At 42.2% G+C, this 24,511-nt stretch overlaps 2 protein-coding genes across 6 annotated transcripts; one reads left to right on the top strand and one right to left on the bottom strand.

Moving 5' to 3' along the window:
- Nucleotides 1-1,193: 1,193 nt before the first annotated feature.
- dpp7 (dipeptidyl-peptidase 7) lies at nt 1,194-11,006 on the top strand. Its single transcript, XM_018759396.2, has 13 exons — nt 1,194-1,414; nt 1,504-1,627; nt 2,062-2,201; nt 4,665-4,828; nt 5,191-5,326; nt 5,422-5,503; nt 6,877-7,043; nt 7,211-7,271; nt 9,771-9,889; nt 10,003-10,159; nt 10,279-10,343; nt 10,480-10,550; nt 10,847-11,006. The coding sequence occupies exons 1-13, from the start codon at nt 1,250-1,252 to the stop codon at nt 10,947-10,949; spliced, it is 1,554 nt and encodes a 517-aa protein (XP_018614912.2). The 5' UTR covers nt 1,194-1,249; the 3' UTR covers nt 10,950-11,006.
- Nucleotides 11,007-11,085: 79 nt separating this feature from the next.
- On the bottom strand, nt 11,086-23,434 carry man1b1b (mannosidase, alpha, class 1B, member 1b). Of its 5 annotated transcripts, none has more exons than XM_018759402.2 (14): nt 22,522-23,430; nt 21,621-21,766; nt 20,244-20,352; nt 19,995-20,149; nt 19,607-19,755; nt 19,152-19,252; nt 18,582-18,767; nt 18,186-18,334; nt 17,770-17,958; nt 17,360-17,550; nt 16,465-16,585; nt 14,315-14,509; nt 14,062-14,193; nt 11,086-13,759 (listed from the first exon to the last, which is right to left on the bottom strand). In XM_018759402.2, exons 2-14 carry the CDS (start codon nt 21,723-21,725, stop codon nt 13,553-13,555), a joined length of 1,989 nt encoding a protein of 662 aa, XP_018614918.2. In that variant the 5' UTR covers nt 21,726-21,766; nt 22,522-23,430; the 3' UTR covers nt 11,086-13,552. The 5 variants fall into 5 exon arrangements, with proteins under 5 accessions (XP_018614918.2, XP_018614917.2, XP_018614913.2 ...); XM_018759401.2 differs by having other exon boundaries at nt 19,140-19,252; XM_018759397.2 differs by having other exon boundaries at nt 19,125-19,252.
- Nucleotides 23,435-24,511: the final 1,077 nt, after the last annotated feature.

Consider the following 24,511-nt stretch of genomic DNA (forward strand, 5'->3'; position numbering starts at 1 on the left):
TGCAGTAAAAGAAGGCACATCAGCAGGATTTTCAGAGCTTCCTTTTAAGTCTTCATATATTGAAAGTGCTTTCTTCTTAACCGTCTGATAACTTATACCGGAACACTTTCTTGCTTGCTCTTCGATCCAGACACTTAGGAGACGCTCAGTGTCTTCTACCACCTTAGGCCTAGATCTTGTACACTCTTCTTTGCGCTGAAGCTCGTGCCTGCCGTACAGCTATCTTTTATTTTCTCAGCATTGTCTCTAACGGTTCTCAGCGTTGATTCGCCAAATACCTGTTGCTCGCACAATGTCACAGGTTCTCTCATTTCTTTCAAAACGCTTGATAACGTCTAACTTCAAGTGTTATAGCCTTTCTATCACGACCACCCCCTGCACTTAGAACATCAGAAAACTTCTTTACACTGTTGTTGCCTTGGCTATACATGTTAACGGTATTATAGTACAGATTACAGGGCATAAACAAGCATTCAACACACACCGCTCATCATCATCACATCTCAACCACCGCCAAACCTGAAACAACGACGAAAGTTCAAAGTGGCACGAGCTGAGCACCCCCTACCTGCCCAGCCCACCCACGCAGCTTTCATTTTCAGAACGGGCCACCTCGCGTATTCGCCGATCGCATTCACCATAGTTCCTATCACAAAAAATATGTCCCTCTACTATTCATTATCGCCTTATAAACACGCGCTATAAACGCCCGTCGCAGAACTCACTAGTAATTTAGGCCCGTTATAATAAACCGATTACGACCCAGATCAATCCAAGCAGCACATCGTTTTGTATCGGTAGTCAGTTTTCAATGTCTGGCATTCACTTTATTGCGATTACTATTATTATTACTATTATTATTACTCTCGACCATCGAAATCGTGCTGTACGATCGGAACAAAATGCAGTTACGGCGCAATTACAAAATTTATTGAGTGGGAATAATAACAGATACATGTTTAAAACAGAGATTAATAAAGACTGAGTTTACATTTTGGATAGTAGTGAACCACTGTTAACGTATATTAGCAAACATTTCTACTTATTAATTATGTTGCAGATACGTTTTTTTTTTTTTTTTTTGCCAGAAAGTACTTATGCACGCTCTTTGCGCAAAACTGATGCCCTCGAACGCGCGACGAAACCAACAAACGTCTTCGTCACGTGGGCAGTGTGTCACATGACCTGCCTGGACTTTTCGAAACGCCGTAATTCGCCTTCGCTTGACCCACACTGAGGCGCTTCAGAGATGTCTGCGTTAGCGCTTGTGATTTTGTCTTTATTTTTTTGTTTACATGGGAACATTCGTGGGTTCCCTTACAGGGGGTTTATGACACGGCAGTTCCTGACCCGTTCTTCCGAAAGTGTGAGTTTTGTTCAGGAGCTGGATGGGGCCCGCTCTGTAACACAGTCTGTAAGTAGTAAGATGCCGGTTCTGGACGAAAAAAAGGAACTTGAGCCAGGCTGCAGTTCAGTTGTTAAAACATGAATTGTTCGTTCCAGGCGTTGGGGAAACATGCTGAGCCAGTACCCCACTTTAAAGAGAAGTATTTCTCACAAATACTGGACCACTTCAACTTCAACAATATGGGTAATGGGACCTTTAACCAGAGGTATTTAATCACAGGTAAATATGTGGCCGCGCGCTGTTTGTAACCAGCCTCCCTGTTTGAAAGCGTGTAATTTAAAGTCAGCACGTATTCAATTGTTTTTATACAACAAAACAACCCTCAATGAATGAATTGCTCGACTAAAATTACCCAGCCTGGTAAATTATTTGTCGGTAGAGTACTATTGTAAGTCGCTTTGATAAACTAAAGGCGTCAGCTAAATTAATACATGTAAATGTGTAATTATTGTAGCTCTCGGCTGTTTTACAGCAGGATTCGGATTTGCTGGCGAATCAGTTGTAATGTTTTGAAGTGCTGCTGTGATTCATTTATTTTTTTTATCATTTAATGAGTCCTGACACGTGACGTCACTGTGTGTGTGTGTGTGTGTGTGTGTGTGTGTGTGTGTGTGTGTGTGTGTGTGTGCGCGCGCGTGCGTGTGCGCGCGCAGATGAGTTTTGGGACAGAGGCGTCGGGCCCATCTTCTTCTACACCGGCAACGAGGGAGACATTTGGGAATTCGCCCTGAACTCTGGCTTTATATGGGAGACTGCAGGCCTGCAGGGGGCGCTCGTCATATTTGCAGAACACGTAAGATCGAAACTCCTGTCACGTTTGTAGCACGTGACTTATTGTGTTAATGTCTGTGGGATATCAGCTTCTCACATGTTTGGTGGGAAGACACACACACACACACACACACACAGTCTACAACTGCTTGTCCGGGTTCCTGGCAACACGGCATACACCGGTCGCAAGGCACCCCAAGCAGGACTGGAACCCCAGACCTGCCACATAGCAGCCCCCGGCCAAACTCGCTGCACCCTGTGGGGAAGACCAAAGATGTATCTGTAAAACTACCCGTCTTTATAAATGGGGAAAATAATTGTAAGTACCTTAACGCTGTAAGTCGGTCTGAAAGAAAGCATCAGCTAAATGAATAATTGTAAATGTCAATATAAAGTTACACTGAAATACTGGGAATCGGACTTGCTTGAACATTGAGAGGACATGTCCCCTCCGCCTTCTTCCTTCATGCATCTGTGGCAAAGACATCATAAAATTTGTATGCAGTGGAGCATACTGCTTTCTCCTTGTATTCCTTGATGCCTGGATGACTGATCCATTGTAAGTAGTGTATCTAGCTGCATAAGTCACCTTGGTGAATAAGGTGTGTGAGCTGATAACAGGGCCGTAGCATGGGAGTTCTAGTCCCCCTGAGAAAAATATTGATGTGGGCCCCCGCCTGACTCAAATGTAAAATAAAGCCACTGAAATTACTCATTGTCTTTTTTTTTTTTTTTTTTTGGTGAAGATAAGATGGGGAAAATAATTAATATATTGCATAATATATTGTAATGGTGCTGAGGGGAGCTGGAATAGCTCTGTGTAAATAGTTATTAGTGTTTATGTTTGTACATAGTTGTGTGTGTGTGTGTTCTGATTTGGTTGTTCTGTTTATGCTTGGTGCATTATGAGGGGAATTCTGTGGAGTTGTAAGGGTGGCCCTTAACCATTGGGCACAGCAGGAGGGCTGGGAGTGACTCAGGGATTCTCCGGTGTTCGGGATCACTTCTACTGTCTGAAGCATCTTTGTTAGGACTGCTGTCAAAAGACATGTCCCCTGTAAATAAAGAGGACATTCCTTTTACCCTGATTCCCGAGCCTGTTTCCTGTAGCTTCATGGGGGATGCTATAATATTATTAAAGCCAATGAATGTATCCATACACCAGAAGTGATGCTCACATTTTCTTGATAGTATTATCTTAAAATGTATCACATCAGCAGCTGCCACGTCTGTAATCCTTGTGACATGGCGCATATCCATTTTTCAATGTTATATAAACCAACTTTATATAATAGCGCAAAAAGACAGGGACTTTGAGCGTGTATCGTTTGGTGAGCGCGCACCAGTACAGTAATGAGAAAATGTGACAGTACTGGCGGGGGGGGTGGCAGCTCTTATTAGGTGTCCTGTTCCCGCGAAAACATAAAATTGGGCGGCAAAATGATCTGTTCACGGCATCCTATCGCACTGACATCCCTACAGTGTAGTAACCTGTCTTATTAAAGAAGGTCTTGATAGACTTCATAGACTAGGATCCAGCAGTTTTCCTGGCCTCCTCCTTTTCATTATGTTTCTGGTACCCAGATTTATGCCCCCCTGACATTTTCAATCCCTCAGTCTCTTGTTCTTCCACTGCAACTTCTAACTTCAGCTGTTCTCAGATCAGCCTCAACTCTGATTGATGATGTTTGCTAGCTGGGGTGGGACTTACCATTTTATTGGGTCCCTCTTCTGTTTGTCGCGGACGGCTGAACTAATTAACTGTCAGACTAAACCATTTTTAGGGAGGGGAGAGGAGATATTTGGAAAACTTCTTTCACGAAACTGCACGTTTTTGTGGTTTTCATTAAACTCTCAGCCATACAAGCTGAAGCTGTAATATATATCTATAATTATTCATTTATTCAATTATTCATGGGGGGGCGCAGTGGGCTTGGCCAAGTCCTGCTCTCTGGTGGGTGTGGGATTCGAGTCCTGCTTGGGGTGCCCTGTGATGGACTGGTGTCCCGTCTTGGGTGTGTCCTCTCCACCCCTCCAGCCTTGTACCTGGGTTTGGCTCCGGCTCGCCGTGACCCTGCTTGGGACAAGCGGTTTCAGACTCTGTGTGTGTGTGTGTGTGTGTGTGTGTGTGTGTGTGTGTGTGTGTGTGTGAGAAATAGCTATTGATAGAGTAGGGGCCTATATAGTGTAACTACTGGATTTAGTGGGGTCCCCTGAGCAGTGGGGGCCCCTATAATTGTCACCACCTTTCACCCCACTAGCAACAGCCTTGGCTGATAACACTACATAGAGTTCATTGGAGGCCGCTTTGGAGAAAAGCATCCGCTAAATAAATAAATGTAAATGTATTCCAGTAAAATCAGTGAATTTTCAATTTGTGCTCATCTTTCTATATTTTGTTTATACTTTATGCTTTTCGATACAGTTTGATGCATTTCACTGCAACAGTGTAGCATAATACATGTTTCTCTTTTAACCTTGGTAGAGATATTATGGCAAGTCGCTTCCATTTGGTGAAAAGTCATTCAGGATCCCGGAGATTGGGTTACTGACTGTAGAACAGGCACTTGCAGACTATGCTGTCATGATCACAGAACTGAAGAAGCAGCTGGATGCCACAGAGTGTCCAGTCATTGTCTTTGGTGGAAGGTAACTTGCTGTTCTCCGAATGTTGTAGTTTTAATGGACTTATCTGATGAGGGATACAATGTAAGTATTTAAGTGTATAAGTTAAGATTATGTTGTGCCTTTGATAGAGAGGTACTTTTTTGTTTATAGATAAATGGAAAAATATTTGACATTTTTCATTTGATTATATCATATATGCAGTTGGCCCTGACATGTAAAACTAGGATGAAGAAATTGTGTTTTGAAAATGTTAAAATGTGCCATTAAAAGGCTCAAGTTGATTTAGAGCTCAGAAAACAGGAATGAATCAAACAATTTAAAGCAATGCATAGGGAAAAAATGTGGTGTTCTGGAAATAAGGAAATATTCTCTCTGTCTCTCAGCTATGGTGGTATGCTCAGTGTATACATGAGGCTGCGCTATCCCAACATTGTAGCAGGGGCTCTGGCAGCCAGCGCCCCTATCCTGTCCACTGCTGGACTGGGGGATTCAAGGCAGTTCTTTCGGGATGTGACCGCAGTGAGTTCACATTAAACTGAGATGTGAACGTGAAATTTTGGTGATTATTGCATTAGTATTTTCAAATTAATAAGTTCAGTTCACACCTTGTTTAGGATTTTGAAAACTACAATCCGTCCTGCAGAGATGCAGTGCAAGAAGCATTTCAGCAACTTGAAAACCTTGCACAACATGAAGGTAAGCTCTGTGCCATAATTCTCAGACCAGCTACTATCTGATGAGATGAAGCAAAATAACCATAGAGTTTCAGCATAAATACCACTGTACATTTTCAGTGAACTAAGCATTTATAAGTGACCTGCTTGCTGGTACCTATTAAGAAAAAGTCTGTGAACCCTTGTAATTATCTGGATTTATGCTTGAATTTCAATGCTATTTATTTTTTATACATTCCTTTTCGATTTTTTAGAGCACTGTACAAGGTCATTAAAAATGTACAAAATTAGTTATAATAGATGTAAATATTAATATAGTAAGACAGTAGCCACCAGTGGAGAAGACAACTCACAATCACAAAGAAAGGGTGAAAAAGAACTTCCTGAGGTCCAAGTACCAGTGGCTGCCCATACCTCCTGGGCATTTTACTGTGATTACAGCAGCTCCTAAAAATGTGATCTGATCTTTAAGTTATAATAAAGACAGTTGCATTTAATAAACAGTATGCATTTTTTTTACATTTTGCTATTCGTATTGGACAAATAGTTTAAACAACCAATGCCATTGATTGGGGGGAGGGGGTGGGGTATTTGAACCTCTAGGATAATTGCATTTGGAAAGCAGGGTAAATGGACTCAGGCATTACACTCAATGAGTGAGGTGTTGATCTGCTATGCCATGCAAGAAAAATTAGCTTGGGTTACCTGCTCTTAAAAAGAGAATTCCGCTGAAGTGCAGTCAAAAGAGATTTCAGAGGAATTTGGCAGAAGAGTTGTTGAAGCTCGTAAGAATATAAAGGTTTACAATGAATTTGTGAAGACTTGTGCCTCCATCAGTCTACAGTGAAGCCGATAGTTTAAAAAATGGAGAAAAATTCAACACTGTTACTACTCTCTTCAGAAGTGGGAATCCTATAAAGATCACTGCAAGGACACGCCGTACAGTCCTCAAACAAGTGACGAATATCTCTGCGATGACAGCTAAGGATTTGCAGGCATGTCTTGCACTTGATTTCTATATTCATGAGTCCACAATAAGAAAAACACTGAACAAAAATGGTGTTTATGAAGGTTACTGCAGAGGAAACCAGTGCTCTCCCAAAAACATTGCTACCCAACAACAGATATTCATGTTCAATAAAGGTAACATACAAGGATAACGTACAACGTTGCGTGTGTTTCAGTAAGACTGTTTATTATGGCTTAGATGATCAGCTCACAGTTTAGGTGTCGTTCATGCAGAAATCAAGATAAGCACAAACTTTTTCTGACAACTTTGAGTAGTACTTGAAGCCACTTGTTTTTGTGACTAAATTAGTAAACCTCAAGTCCTACAACACTGATGTTTGGCATGAGAGTTACCATGTGAAACTCTATTAAACTACTCTTCTGCAGATTATGGACATATCCGATCAGCTTTCACCCTCTGCAAGACACCAGGATCCAGCCAAGACATTCACCAGCTGAAGGGGCTCCTGCGTAATGCCTTCACTCTCATGGCCATGCTGGACTACCCTTACAGCACTCACTTCATGGGTAACATGCCTGCCAACCCAGTTAAGGTACTGTTACAAGACGACAACACAAATAATGATTCAGATATTGCCGACAGCTTATTTTTTTTGTATGGACATAACTTTGAGAACCCTCTTTGAAAAATAATTTACTGTCATTATAAATTGTGTCCTGAAGTACAGAAGTGCAAGTCCACAACTTTGTGTTTTTGCAGGTTGCCTGTGACATTATGCTGAGTGGGAAGAATTTACTTTCTGCTTTAAGAGATACTGTGGGTATGTAAAACGGATTGTTAGAACGGATGAATGGGGCAGGCTTATGAGACACTTAAATTATAAAGCTGTCACGTTCTAAGTTTGAATGAATTAGATGCTTATATGTCTGATTAACACACTATTAGTTCTTCCAGTTGCATTTCTGACTAAAACACAACTTACATTTATTCATGTTGCTCACTCTTTTCTCCAAAGTGACTTAGTGTTAACCAACTTAGAACTATTTACCCATTTATACAGCTGGATAGTGTTACGGGAGCAATTTAGAGTAAGTACCTTGCTTAGGGGTACTACTGCCAGAGGTGTGGCTCGAACCTGTAACCTCTGAGTCCAAAGGCAGCAGCTCTAAGCACTACGTTAACAGTTGTCCCTTACTTATAATTTACATATTACCAGTAGCCAAATAACAAATTTCAGCTGGTTTCAGGGCTTGCATTCTCTAGAGTGACTCTTTCGACCATATGATCGAACCGGCATTGCGATCTATTCATTTCGGGGGTATTTAGCCCACCCTTTCTTACCATTACTTGTATAGATGAAGACCCCCCAGGTCTCATGGTAAATGTGCAGGGTGGTTTTTTTTATTTTACCAACAATAGAGAACTGCAAGTCGCTGATGGTCAGGCTTAACTCACACACACACATTGGCTGAAGCTGCTTATTCTGAGGGGGGTGGCGGCAAGCCGGAGCCTAACCCGACAAGACAGGGCGCAAAATGGAGGTGGGGGGGACACACCCAGGACGGGCAGGCTTAACTCATAGCATGTAAGTGGAAAATCTTGATGGTGGATCCTTGTTCAGTCTTAGGGCAGTAAAGTGTTTACATGTACCCACTTTTTGTTAGTCAGAATCCTAAACTTTATGTGCAGGAAATTTATGAGAAATGGGGAACAGGGAGAGCCTCTGTAGACATGAGGTTTACTGTTCAATGGCATTTGAAAAACATACTAGGTGGTACTTTGAAAATATCCTTTTTCTAAAAAATTGATGCCTCCCCAGTTTCAATAGGTCTTTACCCGTTTCTGATTTTGACAATGTGTTGGGTTTAATTAAACATATGCACTTGGAGGGAAGCAGCTAGCCCCACAATCTTTCAGTAGGTCTCAGTTACCCTTGGTATACTTCCTACTGTTCTGTACAGTAGTCATAATGCTGGTGTACTAGGAGAATGTTGGTTAACTATCCAGCAACCCATTCAGGGCTGGAAGGTATCTTTTAAGGAATCTCCCTTGCTGTTGTGAGAGGGAAGGCTTTCGGACTGTAGGATGTGTTTTATAACATTTATAAACTTGTAGTGTCTAGTGGTAAAAATGGAGAAATTCGGGTTAAACACTACAGTGACGTTAGTGACAAAGCAGAGTGGTCAACTTTTAAGATGATGTGGCCCACTGCCTGAGGCCCCAACAGGCACACAGGAGCCAGTCTGGCCTCCAGGAAGACTGAGAGCCAAAAGGTGTATGGTAGTAGCTACGGTCAGTTTGCCTGCAGCATGTCCTCATGCTCTCCAGTGAGTCTCACGTTGCCTATGTAGACAATACAGCACCCGCTGCAGGTACCCTCTATGGTGCCCTCTGAATGTGTAGCGGTATCTGCTAGCAGATTCCAGGACCATTCTATGGCTGGAGAACCACACACCCCCTGCCTCCAGCATGATTTAATACCAGGCCCCCTCCTATAGGCCTGTGGCATGAGTCTGACTGCAGCTGACCCTCTGTTTTCTGCTCTGTGTGTATGTTTCCACAGAGGAATAATCCCCATCACAGTTAAGGCAGAAGCAGCATATTTTTTTACTGATTCAAAGAGCAGTACTCCAACCAGTTGTGCATTAAGAAAAGATGCACATCGCATACCCAAAGAAGCAGCAGACTACACCTGTAAAGCTCAAGAAATGTTAGTCTTGTGATCCCAGAGCTGAGTAATTGAGTTCTGTCTACTCTGATTTCACATACTTTCTTGTCCCACCATTAAGTAAGGATACTTTTGAGAGCCATTCATTTATATTAAACTTAATTTTTTAGGAAGATACTGCTTACAGTAATAAACTCAAGCTCTTCTGCTGTTGAACACAGCTGATTTCTGTGCTGTTAGAAGCTGTGATGAGGACAGTCTAAATTCTGCAGTGTGTGGGTGCTTCATGACAGGAGCTTTAGCTATGCTAGGTGTCAGATTACTAGAAACATGTACTCTTGGCTCATGTTTAACTCAGCAGGGTGGGAACAAACTTGGCTCCACAAATATCTTTTATTGTCACAGCATCTGCATGTGTGGACCTATCTGTTCCTTGTGCCTGCTGCTGCCTTGGTAGTGAGAAACCAAAGGGGGGATGATTTTTTTCTTCTCCCTCTTTCAGGAGACAATGTGTACCTTTGTCTTTTTTTTTTATCTGTAAATGGGGAAAATTAGAATAGCTTCTGATAACATACTATATTTAGGATGTTATTCCCTGGTAGATGCAAGACTGCTTTCTTTGAACTTACCATACTTCACTTTTTCCAATAGGTATAGTATACAACTCCACAGGGGATGTTCAGTGCTATGACATTTACACCATTTATGTGGAGTGTGCTGATCCCACTGGGTGTGGCCTTGGCTCAGATAGCCTGGCCTGGGATTACCAGGCAAGTGGCAAAAGTCTGCATTTCAGAACAGTTGTAGTCTACTGCACACCACCACAGCGCTAACAAGGATGTTTAAACTCCACTCCAAATGTTTTCTGCTGTTTGTTTTGAAGGCCTGTACAGAGATCGAGATGTGCTTTGAGAGCAACAATGTCACAGATATGTTCCCCCCAATGCCCTTCACCGAGCAGGACAGAGTGCAGTATTGCACAAGGAAGTGGGGCGTGGTGCCACGTCCAGGATGGCTGAAAACCCAGTTCTGGGGTGATGGTGAGGCTCTGTTCCTTTATTCACGCACTGGAGGTTGGTCTCAGCTATTTGTCTGTCATTTCAATGTATTGATTTTGCATTATGAACCAGTGATTTCACAGTACCTTTGTTTTCTCCAGCTCTCTCTACAGCAAGCAATATAATTTTTTCTAATGGTGATCTTGACCCATGGGCAAATGGAGGGGTAAGGAGGATATTGATATGCTTTGTTGATAATTTAAGATTTGAGTATTAAGGTCTACAGCATGACTGATTTATTCATTTTTCCTGCTTTTTTAAAAATGTATTGTTTACATGTATTATGACATTTTTCAATATAGGTAAGGAAATCCATTAGCTCATCACTGATTGCAGTCAACATTCCTGAAGGGGCTCATCATTTGGATTTAAGGTGAGAACAGATTAATCTTTATAGTTGTCACAATAGTAGAGTAAATGCAATGATATTAGGAATATACTGCTTCCACACCATCTATACATCTTCCTGACACTCAGCAAAAAGACTTTAGCAAAATTACTAGAACTGCTAGAAAGCAGAACCCTATACCCAAAAATGCATGGCTGTCATAAGAATGTAGCTGAATAAAGAAATTGTGCAAAGTGGTCTGATGTGGGTGCACAAAGTAAAAACTTGCATATTTGAGTGTTAGAAAGAAGTCCTTAACACTCCCCCCTCCTATTTTACAGAGGGTCAAATATAGCAGACCCAGTGTCAGTGCGTGATGCTCGAAGAAAGGAGGCTGAAATAATTGCAAAGTGGGTGAAAATGGAAAGTAAAAAGATGTTCTGAAAATGAAATTACAGTGCAGTTGTATAAATTCAAATGTTTTGTAAAAATTTATTAAAGTAATGCACAAAGTAACATTTGTACAAAGTGAACATCCTCTTTCAAAAATTTCCCAAAACTTTTAATATGTACACAAATACAAAGCTTGTGGATGCTCTTTTCTTACAGATTTAAGTAAATAAGCATGAGTTTTGAGGGAGACACAGTTTAAAATCATACCCAGAGTTCTTCCAGAATGTTCATACTGGGGCAGTTGTAAAGAGGGCAGTCTATTTCTACATAAACTTTGTGTTATAGTATGGCTGAGTTGTTCATTCCTCAGTCAAATGATACAAGCTGTCTTTGGAGCATATCAGGAAAATCTTTGGTTGTTTTGAATAAAACATCCAAGGGTAAATTGGTATGTCTGCAGCTTAACTATTTAACATGGACATCAGTGTTAATTTTGTTTAAAGATATGCAACCCTCGGATAACTTTGGAAACTTTTGACCAGATTTCAATGCTTCTGATGTGCAAATCAAATTGCTAGTCTTTCCATGAAGATTTTATACTGAGAAGGCTGAGCATATTGACAGCCAAGCTTCATTCAGTATAGGATAGATGAATATTAAAGTCACTTGGAATAATTAACAATGGAAATACAAATCTGTCCTTCCTCCAAATAAGAAAACTGTAAACATTAACCCCAATGCACATAACACATTGCAGTGACTCATGAGAGGGAGAACATGGAGAGTGGCAGACACACTGGATTCAGTTTAACTAAAGGCACAGATTAGGGTGAAACTCCACCATAAGACTTAACCGCAGATGACACTATTGCTCTCAGCTATCCAAGGGCCAGTATGGCTCTATTCCTTGTTTGTAATGAATTAGCACAACCTTGCTCACTTACCCAATTTAGAAAGGGTAAATTCCCATATTTCATGGAACAGTCACTTGTACAAATAACTCAAATGGGGGGGGGGGGGGGGTTGGTTTCCCTGTATTTCTGAAAACCTCTAAATCTGCTACAATTTCTGCCACACCACCACACAAATGCAGGGAAATAATTGATTAGGAAGGTATGAATAATGTATGTAAGGTGGTGTGTTATCACAAAAACACCCACTAGTTCAAATACTTGTTGCAACAGCAAACTGACCACCGTTTCCCACTCTAGCTGTAATTCAGTGTTTCAAACATTGAAATGAAGCAAGAAGCTAAACAAATTACGCAATGGACCATTTTAGCACCCCTAGGGCTTATCTGAATTCGTTAATGTTAAAGGAATTTTCACAATCAGACACTATCATACATGCCCATTACAGAATTATAAAGCATTATATTACAGGAATGATGACTGCCGGAGAACCCAGTTGCACACGAGCCATAATTAATACTCCTAGCACTGGTGCCAGACTACTATTCCAGCCCAACACTGCACAATTCTTTCAAGCATTAAAATTACATAGCTCTAGCTTGACCCGTGTATTACAGCTTCTTCTGTGCACAACATTATAGATTTTTTTTTTTTTTTTCCCCCCAATATAAATTAATCTCAAAACACACATCTGGGAATATTTTGTAGGTCTTAGAAAAGGTTGAATTTGATAACTATTTTGATTTTAAAATTTATATAAATATCACCCAAAGGGTTGTTACAATACCTCCTTACACTAAAAGAGTAAAAATTAGCCATCTTGTCACCACAGTATGGTCCCTGATTCAAAGATGATGATTCATTGAAACTGACATGGCAAGGTTCAAAACAAAAATATTCATAAATATACAATAGCAGCTTATTGCAAAGTCAAATAAAATCTACACTTTAGCATTTCCATCCAAAAGAACTTCACAGTATGCAAGTTCAGTTCCGTGGCTAATGACCTCAGACCCTCCTGGTTAACAGCATGTGATGGACTGGTACATGACTATTTTATATACTAATGTTAAAATAGTCTGGGTGGGACTAAGTTTCTTAAAACACTGGAAAAAAAAAGTATTTGGAATTTGACATTTTTGTGTTCCGCAATGTTTGCCTATGCCTTACATAAGCAAGACAGTACTGATCAGGTCAATTGTGCCCCATCTTAAGGAACATAAAGGGAATAAACAGTTTATCTTTTTTTTTTTTTTTTTCCTCGCAATGCCCTCACGACATGAAATTCTGGTGTCATAATGGCAGTGGAACAGCATGAAAGACACCAAAGTCTTCCATCAGACATGGAATCATTGCTGCTTGCATTTTAACACATTGCCAGGTGCGGTCTATGACAATAGATCTACAGCATTTCTGTGTTTCACTAGCATTTACTGCAGATACATGTATTTGAAAATGCATAATAAGTCTCCTGTGAGCCTACAGTTGTGAGCTGCATACAATTCTAAAGCTCACATACAAATTTTCACCACAAAAACCTTGCATCCATCAGCAACGTGTTAAACCTGTTTCAGCTAATGAATCAAACCAGAGTTTAACAAAAAGCAACAGGGTTATATCCAGAGGGAAACGTTGGCAGCAGGCTAACATAATTATTGTCCACAACAAAGAACGGTGGCATTTCTTCTGAACCCTGAGCCGTGTGCAGTGTGCGTTCCGATTCCTGTCCCCTGCCTGTGTCGCTCATGCTGCGGATGGCCAGATTGGTAAGGGGTGGGCCTCTGTGTTGAAGACATACCTGTCCAGGCTGATCAGATTGGGATCATCTGAGAAGAGCAGGTAGAAGTACTTGAGGGTCTCTCCTAGGAAAAAGCTTTCCATCTTGTCCCTGGGGCTGGGGTACTCGCGATCACGCACATTATTAATGGAGGTATACCCTCCAGTTGGCACCTGGAAGGACATGACATTTTTACTAGTCATGTATTAACTGTGGGGTGAATCAGAAAAGCAGGATACAACACTGTCCTCCTCTTTTTACAGCTTCCTTGTAAAATACTTTGCACAGAATTACTTGCAGAACTAAAAATCAGTCATCCAAAACACTAGTTTGTGGCTAATTTTCTATCATTTATTATAAATCTATATTAAGAATTTTTGACAGTTAAGATTGCATGGATGCCTGTATTAGTTTGATTTACTTTTCCGCAGATTCACACATGTGCTTGCATGTCTGTCACCTACTGGTGCCTCACCCTGGTGTACTTGTTAAAGTTTTGAAACATCTCCCAGCCCCACTCTTGATACTTCTTGTCCTGAGTGAACCTGTACAGGTAGAACAGACTCTCCACCGTCTCGGGCCGTAGGAGGTTGTGTCTGTCTGCTGGCTGCAGGAGGAAGACAGATGGTAAGCAATGAAGCACTCAGCCAGTGATGAGAGCTACACACAACTGTGGCCTGCACAAGGGTGGTGTGGCTCTGCTCTGTGGGAGCACAGTCACAGCTCACCTTCACATCCACATCCAGGCCCTCGTGTGGCACCATATTGAAGTGGACAATCTCAGGGCTCAGGCCTGTCTCCATCTGCGCATACATCTGGTAGCAAGTCTCCATCAGGCGCTTGGCCAGATCCATATGCTCTGCAGACAGGCCATTGTGGGCACCCAGAGCCAGCGTCCCAGGCAGGAAGCAGACCAAGTGATCCTGAGAACCGCAGGGAGGCAATGGGAGTGAATGACCGCTGGGGACTTCTCATTTTTCTGTGTCAAATATAACACACATAGTATATGCATACATGGCAGCACAGTGACTCAGCAGATTATGCTGGTGTTTTACAGCATATGGATTCCTGCTCAGTCTGTGTGGAGTTTGCACGTTCTTCCTGTGTTTGCATTTCCTCTGGGTTCTCTAGTTTCCTACCACAGCCAAAACACATGTAACTCAATTCCCTATAGTTTGTATGTATGGGTGTTACATTGCTGTGATGTAAAAATGTGTGACTGATTGTATGGCATTTGGTGCAGTGTATATAGCACTGTAAGTCACTTTGGACAAACGTCAGTGAAATACCATACTTGCATGCCACACTGTAGAAAAACATTTCCTAAATGAATAAATGTAGATGTTCCTATATCTGAGATACAGATCATGTTTAATGTTACTTTCTACAGGAACTAATTTCAAAAGTAATCTCCCCCTAAGATATTACTCATCTTTGTATCATTTTCCAAATTAGCTTTGAATAAGATCTTTCTTTGTAACTTTTTCCTTACTCATTTAACTTAAAATAAATCAGCTAAGCAAGAGTGCTGTCAATTCCATCTGTTGAAATAATCAAGTGCTGTGAGATTGGACATTTATAACTATTCTTAGCCAGATTTTAACTTGAACACATGAGCACTTTCTATACAGCCAAAAGGTAGCTATAACCAAAAAAAAAAAACCTAAAGAAAAACCTGAGTGGTGGATAGAATTGTGGTGAAGGAGCTGGCACGTGACTAAAGAAATTGAAACCCTACTGTTTCACTGAACACTTTGCAGTGATCCACAGATCATTACAGCAGATGGTCTATGCAAAGTTCTTGCTCAGCTCGCCCACACAGACCCTACTTCTCATCTAATCATTATCCCACGGTACTTCTCACATCACTGTGTAGGACACTCCCAGAAAGCAACACACGGACATTAATTCTTTTCATGTGTTCTCTGAAAGCTCTGTTTGCTGTGAGCTCGGTGGCAGCTATTCTACCTGTGGTTCAAAACATAAAACTTTTGAAACATGGATACCATATGCAAAAATATTTTTGAAAAAAGAAAAAAATACAGGGGCGCAGCGGCCTTGGCCGGGTCCCACTCTTTGGTGGGTCTGGGGTTTGAGTCCTGCTTGGAGTGCCTTGCAACGGATTGGCATCCCGTCCTGGGTGTGTCCCCTCCCCCCTTTGGCTTTACGCCGTGTTGCTCGGTTAGGCTCCAGCTCTCCGCAACCCCACTCGGGACAAGCGGTTTCAGACAGTGTGTGTGGAGGGAAAAAAAAAAAAAAAAATACAGAGAATACAAAGGAAAACAAAGTACTAGCATATGCATTAGTGTCAGGAGCACATCAAAGGATTTTCAAATACCATTGTAAAAAGTCTTTGTGATAACTAAGTATGTAATTGTAAAGACTGAGATAAGTTTTCCATGTCTGTTACACATATGCATTAGCTGTACACATTTATTTTGATTCTGTAAAAATACAGTGATTCATTTTGCTGTCACCTCTGCAATTTCCCAAATGTCAAACTGCTTGTGAAAACTGCAGAGAAGCCATTGAGACAGCTGAGAACACCCCAGAAAAACTTACTGCCAAGAAGACCTACAGTGAAAGTATTCCAATTTGGTTATATTGCAGTCACCTTTTCATCCACATCAAAGCTAACAACATGAACACATAACATCTATATTTTGTACTTGGATGCATTTGCAAAAGTAGGTTGAATACAATTATCGGTTAGGCTTCCAGATGCCTTTGGCTTACTAATGTACGCTAATAATTTGAGAGTGTATGGATTCCTTCAAATTTTACTGATTTACCGAGATATCAGTGACTGGCTGGCTCTTAATGCAAACAGCCTTAGCAGTCCCCACTCACATCCACATGAGCACCTGCCTACACTGACCATTTTAGGGCTGAAGTGGCCATGAGACAGCTCTCCCACAAAGGTTAGGCTGCGTGGAGAGGACTGCTTCAACAGGTTCTTCTTCACCCCTTCTATTGCTTGCATGTAGTCCTCCAGCAGTCTGGGGACAAACAACACAGGGGCTATTAAAGGGCCATTTCTTAGTTGTCATTCTTTGTTTTCTTTATACAACTGGATGAAAAAAGTGGATTGGAGAACTTTGCCATCTACAATCTAGAAGAGTTTGGTGACAACTGGTAATGCTCATATTTGATTGTAGTTGACTACATGATGCAAAGAGAATGTCAGTTCTGCATAAAAACTGACAGCAGAACACAAACTATAGAGAATGAACAGCTCCGTTGGTGAACAAGATGAACCATTAACAATGTCGGAACATACGTACACTTGCCGGGCCTTTTAAATAAAAGCACAACTAACCAATCTGCCAGAATTTTTCTAACCAAAAACTATTTCATTACATTATTAAAATACAATTAGAGAACTGCATCTGAAAGTATATGCCGGACAGCCTAAATTGTTGATGAAATTATTAATCTGAGTCAACAGCCTTGGAAAGATGATATACTGTATAAATTACTCATGAGTAACATCTTTAAGACTACCTACACAGATGGGGGGGAAAAAAAAAAATCCATATGAAAAGGTAAATAAAGCAGTAAGAATTAGTTTTGATGCAAAACAAATACTACCAGTGTGGACACGTGTACATGAGTACTTAAGTTTCAGGCTAGTCTGAATTCTCAGCTAGTAAATGGATTTTCACAAGCAAATTAAGTCAGACTAGGTTTTCTATGGGCAATCAGCTTTCCAAAAACCTTCATGCAAGAAAATGATAATCCTGAAGTCCTACAGCTCAGGAAGTCAAACTCACTCAGTTTCTTTTTTGCCTCCTTGGATCCACTGCTTCAGCAGGTACTCGTAGTAGCTGTCAGCCCGTGCTCCCAGCGTGAAGACTCCCAAGTGTGTGAACTGGCCAGTGTTAGTGTTAATGAACATGGGCACTAGGCCATCATGCTTCCCATCTAGCTTGTGCACCAGCTTCATCACCTCATCCACAGCTTTCTAGAGAGAATAAGGCACAGAACCGATTTGCTTACACTAAACTTTTGAATTGAAGACTTTGTCATTGTACTCCTGCGCAATACAACAAAATTATAGTGATGACACGTGACTACTTTGATGACATACTTTGAAAGACACGCACTTTAGTAAGTCACTTTTGAATCTACCCCCTCTGACACCTCCAAAATCAAGCACTTGCAGCAAATGTGTTCAAATCACCTGGTATCGTGGATCCTGGGTCAGGCGGCTGAGCTCCCTAAACTCCAGTTGGATGCTGGTCACTTCAGCCACTGTGCTGTCTGACGTCCAGCGAGGGGGGTGTGCTGTGCCCTTCCCAATATTCACATCCGAGAAAGGTATTTTGGAAGGAGTGTTGAAGGCAGGTAGTAGCCGGGACCCTATGTCCTTCTATAGTTCAGTTCAGAAATTAAAAAAAAACAATCCAGCATCTAATTTAAAAACATAACTAACACGATTTATAATGAATGTTCACATAAGCTCTAAATGGAAAAAAAAAAAAAAAAAAAACTTCAACATTGGGCACCACTGACAAGCCAATGGACTTTACATGAACATTACCAAGATGTAATGTGTGAGCACTGCTAGATACATAGTCCTGCATTCTCTCTACTCACAGCTTTTTCCAGGAACAAACTATCCCCACTCAGGTGGTACGTGCTCAGCAGGCCACCCACGATCCGTATAGTACTTTCAAACAGGTTCACGTCCACATTCTTATCAAAAGATAGCTCTTTAGCCACCCAAGTCCTAGCCTCCTTAAATTCTGTGGCAAAGAAAGAAAACACTGTTGATACAGATTCCTGAGTGCAAATGAAATATTTATACTCTTCTAATTCCAGCACACAAAACACTAACACCTGAACTGTATATTTTGGAAACAAAATCTAAGATATCAGAACTCTGCACAGTGCTGTCACATTTATTGCCATCCACATAGGAGTAAACACAATGAATACAGGATTATCTGTCACTGTACTCATTTTAAAGAATACAAATCTATATGTGAACACCTTCTTTTAAGTTGAGGATCCACATGGTATCCAGAGCATCAATCAGTGTCAGGCCCAGTCCAAACCACTCTCCATATGACTTGGATATGGGCTTCAGCTCATCATGGCCCCAGGCAAACTCCTTGTAGCCCTTCCAGGCATGCCTAAAGGCCTCCTTCACTGCTTCAAGCCTATTTATTCCATGCACTAAAGCCACACACAAACGCAAAGATAATAAGCAAGAACGTAAGTATCTCATAGTCAACTGCTCCATTTTCTTGTTACTTCAACCAGCAGGAAAAAGACCTTTTTCAGTTTATCCATTAACACATGTCCTTGTGTGATTTAAAAATAAATAAATGAATGAATAAAACTGAAACTAACACTACAACACCCACTCTGTGCTTTACACGTAACAGCCTGGTATCCAGTTGATCTTATTCACCACAACACTTCTGACACCAACAAACAGTAAAGAAATGAAGAAAAACAAACAGTACAGGCCTTCAGAGACTCAAAAGACTGAAATATCAAGATGAGACAGAGAGACTGTGGTACACAGACCTGGCCTCTGCATACCCGTAGTATCACCTGGCTTTGGCAGAGCTCCATCACCCTTCTCATATTCAGCCTCTTTGACAGAGGGTTGCAGCTCAGTACCCTGGTCTGCCTCAATCATCGCCCCTCGCCAGCTGTGCAGACACACGTGTAAATATGGGGTTACGGTCTCCTTAGAGCTTTGTAGGGTAACTTCAACCACGGAGCGACTGTGCCCATGGAAAGGGCTTAGAGTCCTCCTAATAAAATGGTGGGAAGACTGGCATACTTTGCCCTCAATCTTGTTATGTAACCTACCCCTAAGAGACAGTTTTGTACAAATATATTGTACCACTCTCCTGTTATTTCTATTTTAACTTTTCAGTTGCAGGCTTTGAGGAAATTATCTATAATAATTCATTCCACGTGGCAAGATCTCTCAAAACACGAACAGTGATGTAAAGCAAAGTTTAACACCCAGAAACAGAATCTTCCCGTTACAGTCTCACCTAATGACTGGTTTCTCTCCCTCTTCCCTGCTTCCTGCCACAGGTTCCTGCTTCGCTTCGATCTGCAAGTCTGTCATATTTCCTTTCTTCTTCTGCAAGTGGTTCTGTAAGCCAGGGGGGCCTCGCTTATTGAAACCTTTCTTCTGCTTCTGGGTGGTGAGGCAGAGGCAAAAGCACAGCTAATGACAAAATTCATATTCAACAGAAAAGGATAACACAAAGAAAGAGGTGCCAAAACAGCAGCCTCAGTTATGATGATGATGATGATTTGCTGGGCAGAACCTACAGAATTAAAGCAGTACACAGAAAAATGCATTAGCAATGTTAAGTTAAACTGCTGTGCAGTTTATTTCTGTAAATAGAACAGAAGCACTAGGTTCCAACTGACCACAGGTGGAGGCTCAGGTAAGATGGGTATGTTCTGTTTCTGAGGTGCGGGGATGACACCTGGAGCAACTCCAGGCAGGGCCCCTGGCATCACTTGCTCCGGAGGACTGTTATCCATCCTGTGCCATTCCTCCTTCGGGGGTTTGTTGGACAGGCCTATGCACACACAGCACTCAAGACCAAACGGAGGACCAAAACAAGCAACCAGTCACTATGGACACCTTTTCATAACGTGGAAGAAGGACCCTACCTTTCCAGTGCTCCACCAAGGTGGGGTACATGGCAATGACAGAAACCAGCAGCAACACCAACAGGAAGAGGATCAAACTACGCTGCAGCCTGGAAAGCTGCTTCCATTTCTAGTTGAGAAAACATACAGACACACCACATTTGGGTTTTTTTTTTTTTTTTTTTTTTTAAAAACAAAAACATGCCATACTAATGCTTTTAAGTGATTGCAGAGAACTACCACACAGTCATAACCCACCCTCTTTGTAAATTGTTTTTCTCAGGTAAAACACTTAACTACCTAAAAAAATACACACGAAACATAACATTCAAGAGCCTATAAGGAACTGTTTTCTGACATTTTCATCTGGACCCCACCATTTGTACCAGAAGTTACTTCGAGATCAGTGACATTGTCACCACATAAAAAACTGAAAGGTCCATATACAGCAGTCAGGCTGCGCTAGATGACGCTATCTTAAGCAACATTTTTATTAGTACATCTTACATTCTTAAGATGAAGCAGCCTAAAATAGTACAGAAGACTAATTCAAGTGCAGCACATACACGGAATCCAAAAGGGAGGAAGGAAAAAGCCAACAAGTGTAGCAAAATACCCGCCTAGCTTTTCACAACCCCAGCTGCTTGCGAGAGGCCTCAAGAGAGATGCAGCGCTAAAGAAGAAATCCCTACAGGCACCTAACGCTGCAGAATTGTGCCGTGCCTGGCTCAAAACGACCAGCTGCAGACAGTGATGCAATCCCCAAGGCCTGTTTGTTTAGGTTAGTATGGCATGAGTCACTGCACACTTGCCGAGCAAGGCCTGCCCTGTGGGGAACATGGGGTCAAGGTCTGAGATGGTTCTTCTGTTAAACTGGAATCAACATACACATCAAAAGCTCAATCACAGCATAAAAACACAGTTACCAACCAATGCTGTAACGCTACTTTAATGAGTTCATCTAATCTTATCAGAGCTGTCTCAGCTTTTTCTTTTTTTGAAAAATGGACAGTTGTGTAAAGGGGGAGGGGGGTGCAGTGGGTTGGACCAGATCCTGCTCTCTGGTGGGTCTGGGGTTCAAGTCCTGCTTGGGGCGCTTTGGGATGGACTGGCGTCCTGTCCTGGGTGTGTCCCCTCCCTCTCCAGCCTTACGCCCTGTGTTACCTGGGTTAGACTCCGGCTTGCCGTGACCCTGCTCGGGACAACCGGTTTCGGCCAGTGTGTGTGTGTGTGTGTGTGTGTGTGAGAGAGAGAGAAAGCTGCGGAAAGAACTATTCACGCGAACAGGTCCATGAACCCTCCAGCCGGGCCAGAAACAGCGGAAGACGTTTAAAGCTATACGGACAGCCAAAAGCCGCGTCAGTACGCACGGACAAGCGGCGGAACAGGAAAACCCACCCTCCAGCAAGACTGGCGACGCCACTGCTTGCTGTTGTTGTAGCTGCGGCCGTCCTGCTCGGTGACGGTTAGGGTTATGAAATCTTTCCTCGCAGGGGGGTACATCTCCGAAGACCAGTCCAAGCTGGGGGGGCACAGAAGTAATGCTAAAGGGCAAGATTGTGGGGAGAAACAAGAGAAACACACACTTAAACATTCATATTGCCTGCGAACGCCTTTAACATAAAATAAAACACATACAGGTGTACTGACACATATGGGGATGTGAGGTACAAGAATGACTAGGAAACTGGTCGTGATTTAAACACCAAAGAACATCTGCGCTGGGGGGAGAAAGACACTTCCACGGACTGACTCAAAAAACTTGTACGAAAATGACAAGGGAGGAAGGCAATCGGTTTGCTTTGCCTCGAAACGTTTGACCACACACAGTTCGCAGACGGAGCCCGTTTTGAAAAGGCCACTTTTCCCCACATAATCATAATGTCATCTTTCGCTTTGCATTCATTCAAACGTGAAAAAAAAAAAATGTTCCTCCTGTTCCAGAAGTCGTCCCAACCAGCCAGCGACTTACGGCAGACAATTCACATTTCCTCTCGGTTTCTACTAAAAATGTACAAGCTGCAAATGTTATTTTTAAATACGCCAGGAATGATCAGTACAGTAGAGTGCGCGGTTAAGTGTCCGCACCTGTCCGATACGACACAGGCTGTCGAGAAAACAGACACGTAGAAAGGTAGCTAGTAGGCAAAACTACAGCAAATTGCTGCAAAGCTAAGCGTAACCTCCTCAAATGGTGGAAATTTTTGTTTGAAATTGGGCGGAAAAATTCGTCTGCAGCCTAGGCGACATCCACATAAAGTATTCCAAGTGAGTGTACAGAAGAACACGTCAGCCTTACCTTTTTCTGAGGTGAGCGCTGCTCCGCCGCTAACGAATGACGCACACGCCTCCCGCGGCACGGCGCTTGACGGCTCACGTTGTCACGAGAGGCCGAGGCATGACGCGAGGCCTAGCGGGCTGCAGCCGAACAGCCGGGTACCGCGCAGCTACAGGTCACTGAACTCTGGTCGTGGGAAGCGTCGATATAATACAGTGTCACTCTTGAAATCAGTGCTGTAGCACTGTAAACTGCTGGACAGTTACACAGAATAATCATGTGTGTCACGTTCTGCTTAGTTCGCCTTGTATCCAACTCGGCCAGATCAGAAGCGAAAATAGAGAAAGTGTCACATCCAACAACAAGCGAGGATTACCGGCCACATTTCTCCAAAAAAAAAAAAAGCGAACGGAAAATGCTGTATTTCTTTTTTCTTCGTAGTTCTCCTCGTTAACCAAACACGAAGCGGGTTGGGATGTGTAAAAGTGCAGCGTCTTCCTGTATTTTTCCACTTGTCGGGAGCATGCCGTTCGCGTCTCAGCTCAGGGCTCCGCTCCCTCAGCCAATGGATGTCCAGTCCGCCGAAAAGCTCGACTCCGCGCGCACTCCACGCACTCTACCATGGATGGACATCTGCCGCGCGCGCGCACTGCCACTAACCACTTTCCTCTAACCCGGGAAATTCAGACACCGCTACTCGGTCATATGACAGTGGTCCCCCAGGCATTACGCGCCTTTTCAGTTAGCCGCGGTCCGAAAATAATACACGGAAAATTCAGGAAATAAACAATTAATAAGTTTTAAATTGCCCGCCGTTCCGAATAACATGATGAAATCTCGCGCCGTCCCGCGAATCATTCTTTTGTCCGACGTATCCACGCTGTACGCTACCTGCCCGTTAGTCACACAGCTTGTCTCCGTTATCGACTGTGGCGGGATTGCAGCCCTTGTGTTCAAGTAATCCTTTTTTAACTTAAAAAAAACTTTACTTAAAAAAATCAACACTTATTGTGCCTAATTTATTAAACCATCATAGGTATGTATACGATAAAACATAGTATATACATATATCCGCGGTTTCAGGCATCCGCTGGGGGTCTTGGAACATATCCCCGCGGATAAGGGGGGGGGGGGTCTGCGTATAGCTGTCGGAGTTCCCCGTACGTTTTTATATTACACACCACTTTCTTGCGCTTGCAGTGATAAGTACCATACACACACATTTTCTGAAACGCTTGTCCCATACTGGGTCGCGGGGAACCGGAGCCTACCCGGCAACACAGGGCGTAAGGCCGGAGGGGGAGGGAATACACCCAGACGGGACGCCAGTCCGTCGCAAGGCACCCCAAGCGGGACTCGAACCCCGGACCCCCTAGAAAGCAGGACCCGGTCCAACCCACTGCGCCACCGCACCCCCCCTTCATAAGTACTACTAGTCACTAAATTATTTTGCCATTTCAAATAGCATTTGGCTAGCACTTAATAAAGTTAAGGATAAAAAACCAACTTAAAGCATATTCACAATAATTATGATGCAATTATAATACATAACCCCTGTTAAATTAGAGTAAAAAAAATTACGCTTTGCCGAATAAGACTCATTTAAGAGACAACGTAATAAAGCCCCATACACAATGATACAGGTTTATAAATAAGAGAAGCTGTTTCCGTTTTTTGGCATATAATTCTGTAGTGCTAATAAAGAAAATTATGCAAAGCGAAATGCTTATTTTACAAAATACTAAATGAGATTAAAAGCTGGCCTGCTGTTTAAATTTGAAACCATCATCATATCATAAAACAATAGAGAAATCAGAAATCACAATGATTCAATCTTTACAAAATCTGATGTTGCACAAAATGTAAAAAAAAATTGAATTTGTGTTGTATGAGGGAGCACAAATTGTTTCAACCAGCTAAACTGTGCATTCACTCTTACAGATAAACATGGCATTTAGAATATTTACTTAATGTTTTGTCATTTTTGTTCCTTGATTAAGGATACACTACA

The sequence above is a fragment of the Scleropages formosus genome, chromosome 17 (genome assembly GCF_900964775.1).
Source record: "Scleropages formosus chromosome 17, fSclFor1.1, whole genome shotgun sequence".
Lineage (NCBI taxonomy): Eukaryota > Metazoa > Chordata > Actinopteri > Osteoglossiformes > Osteoglossidae > Scleropages > Scleropages formosus.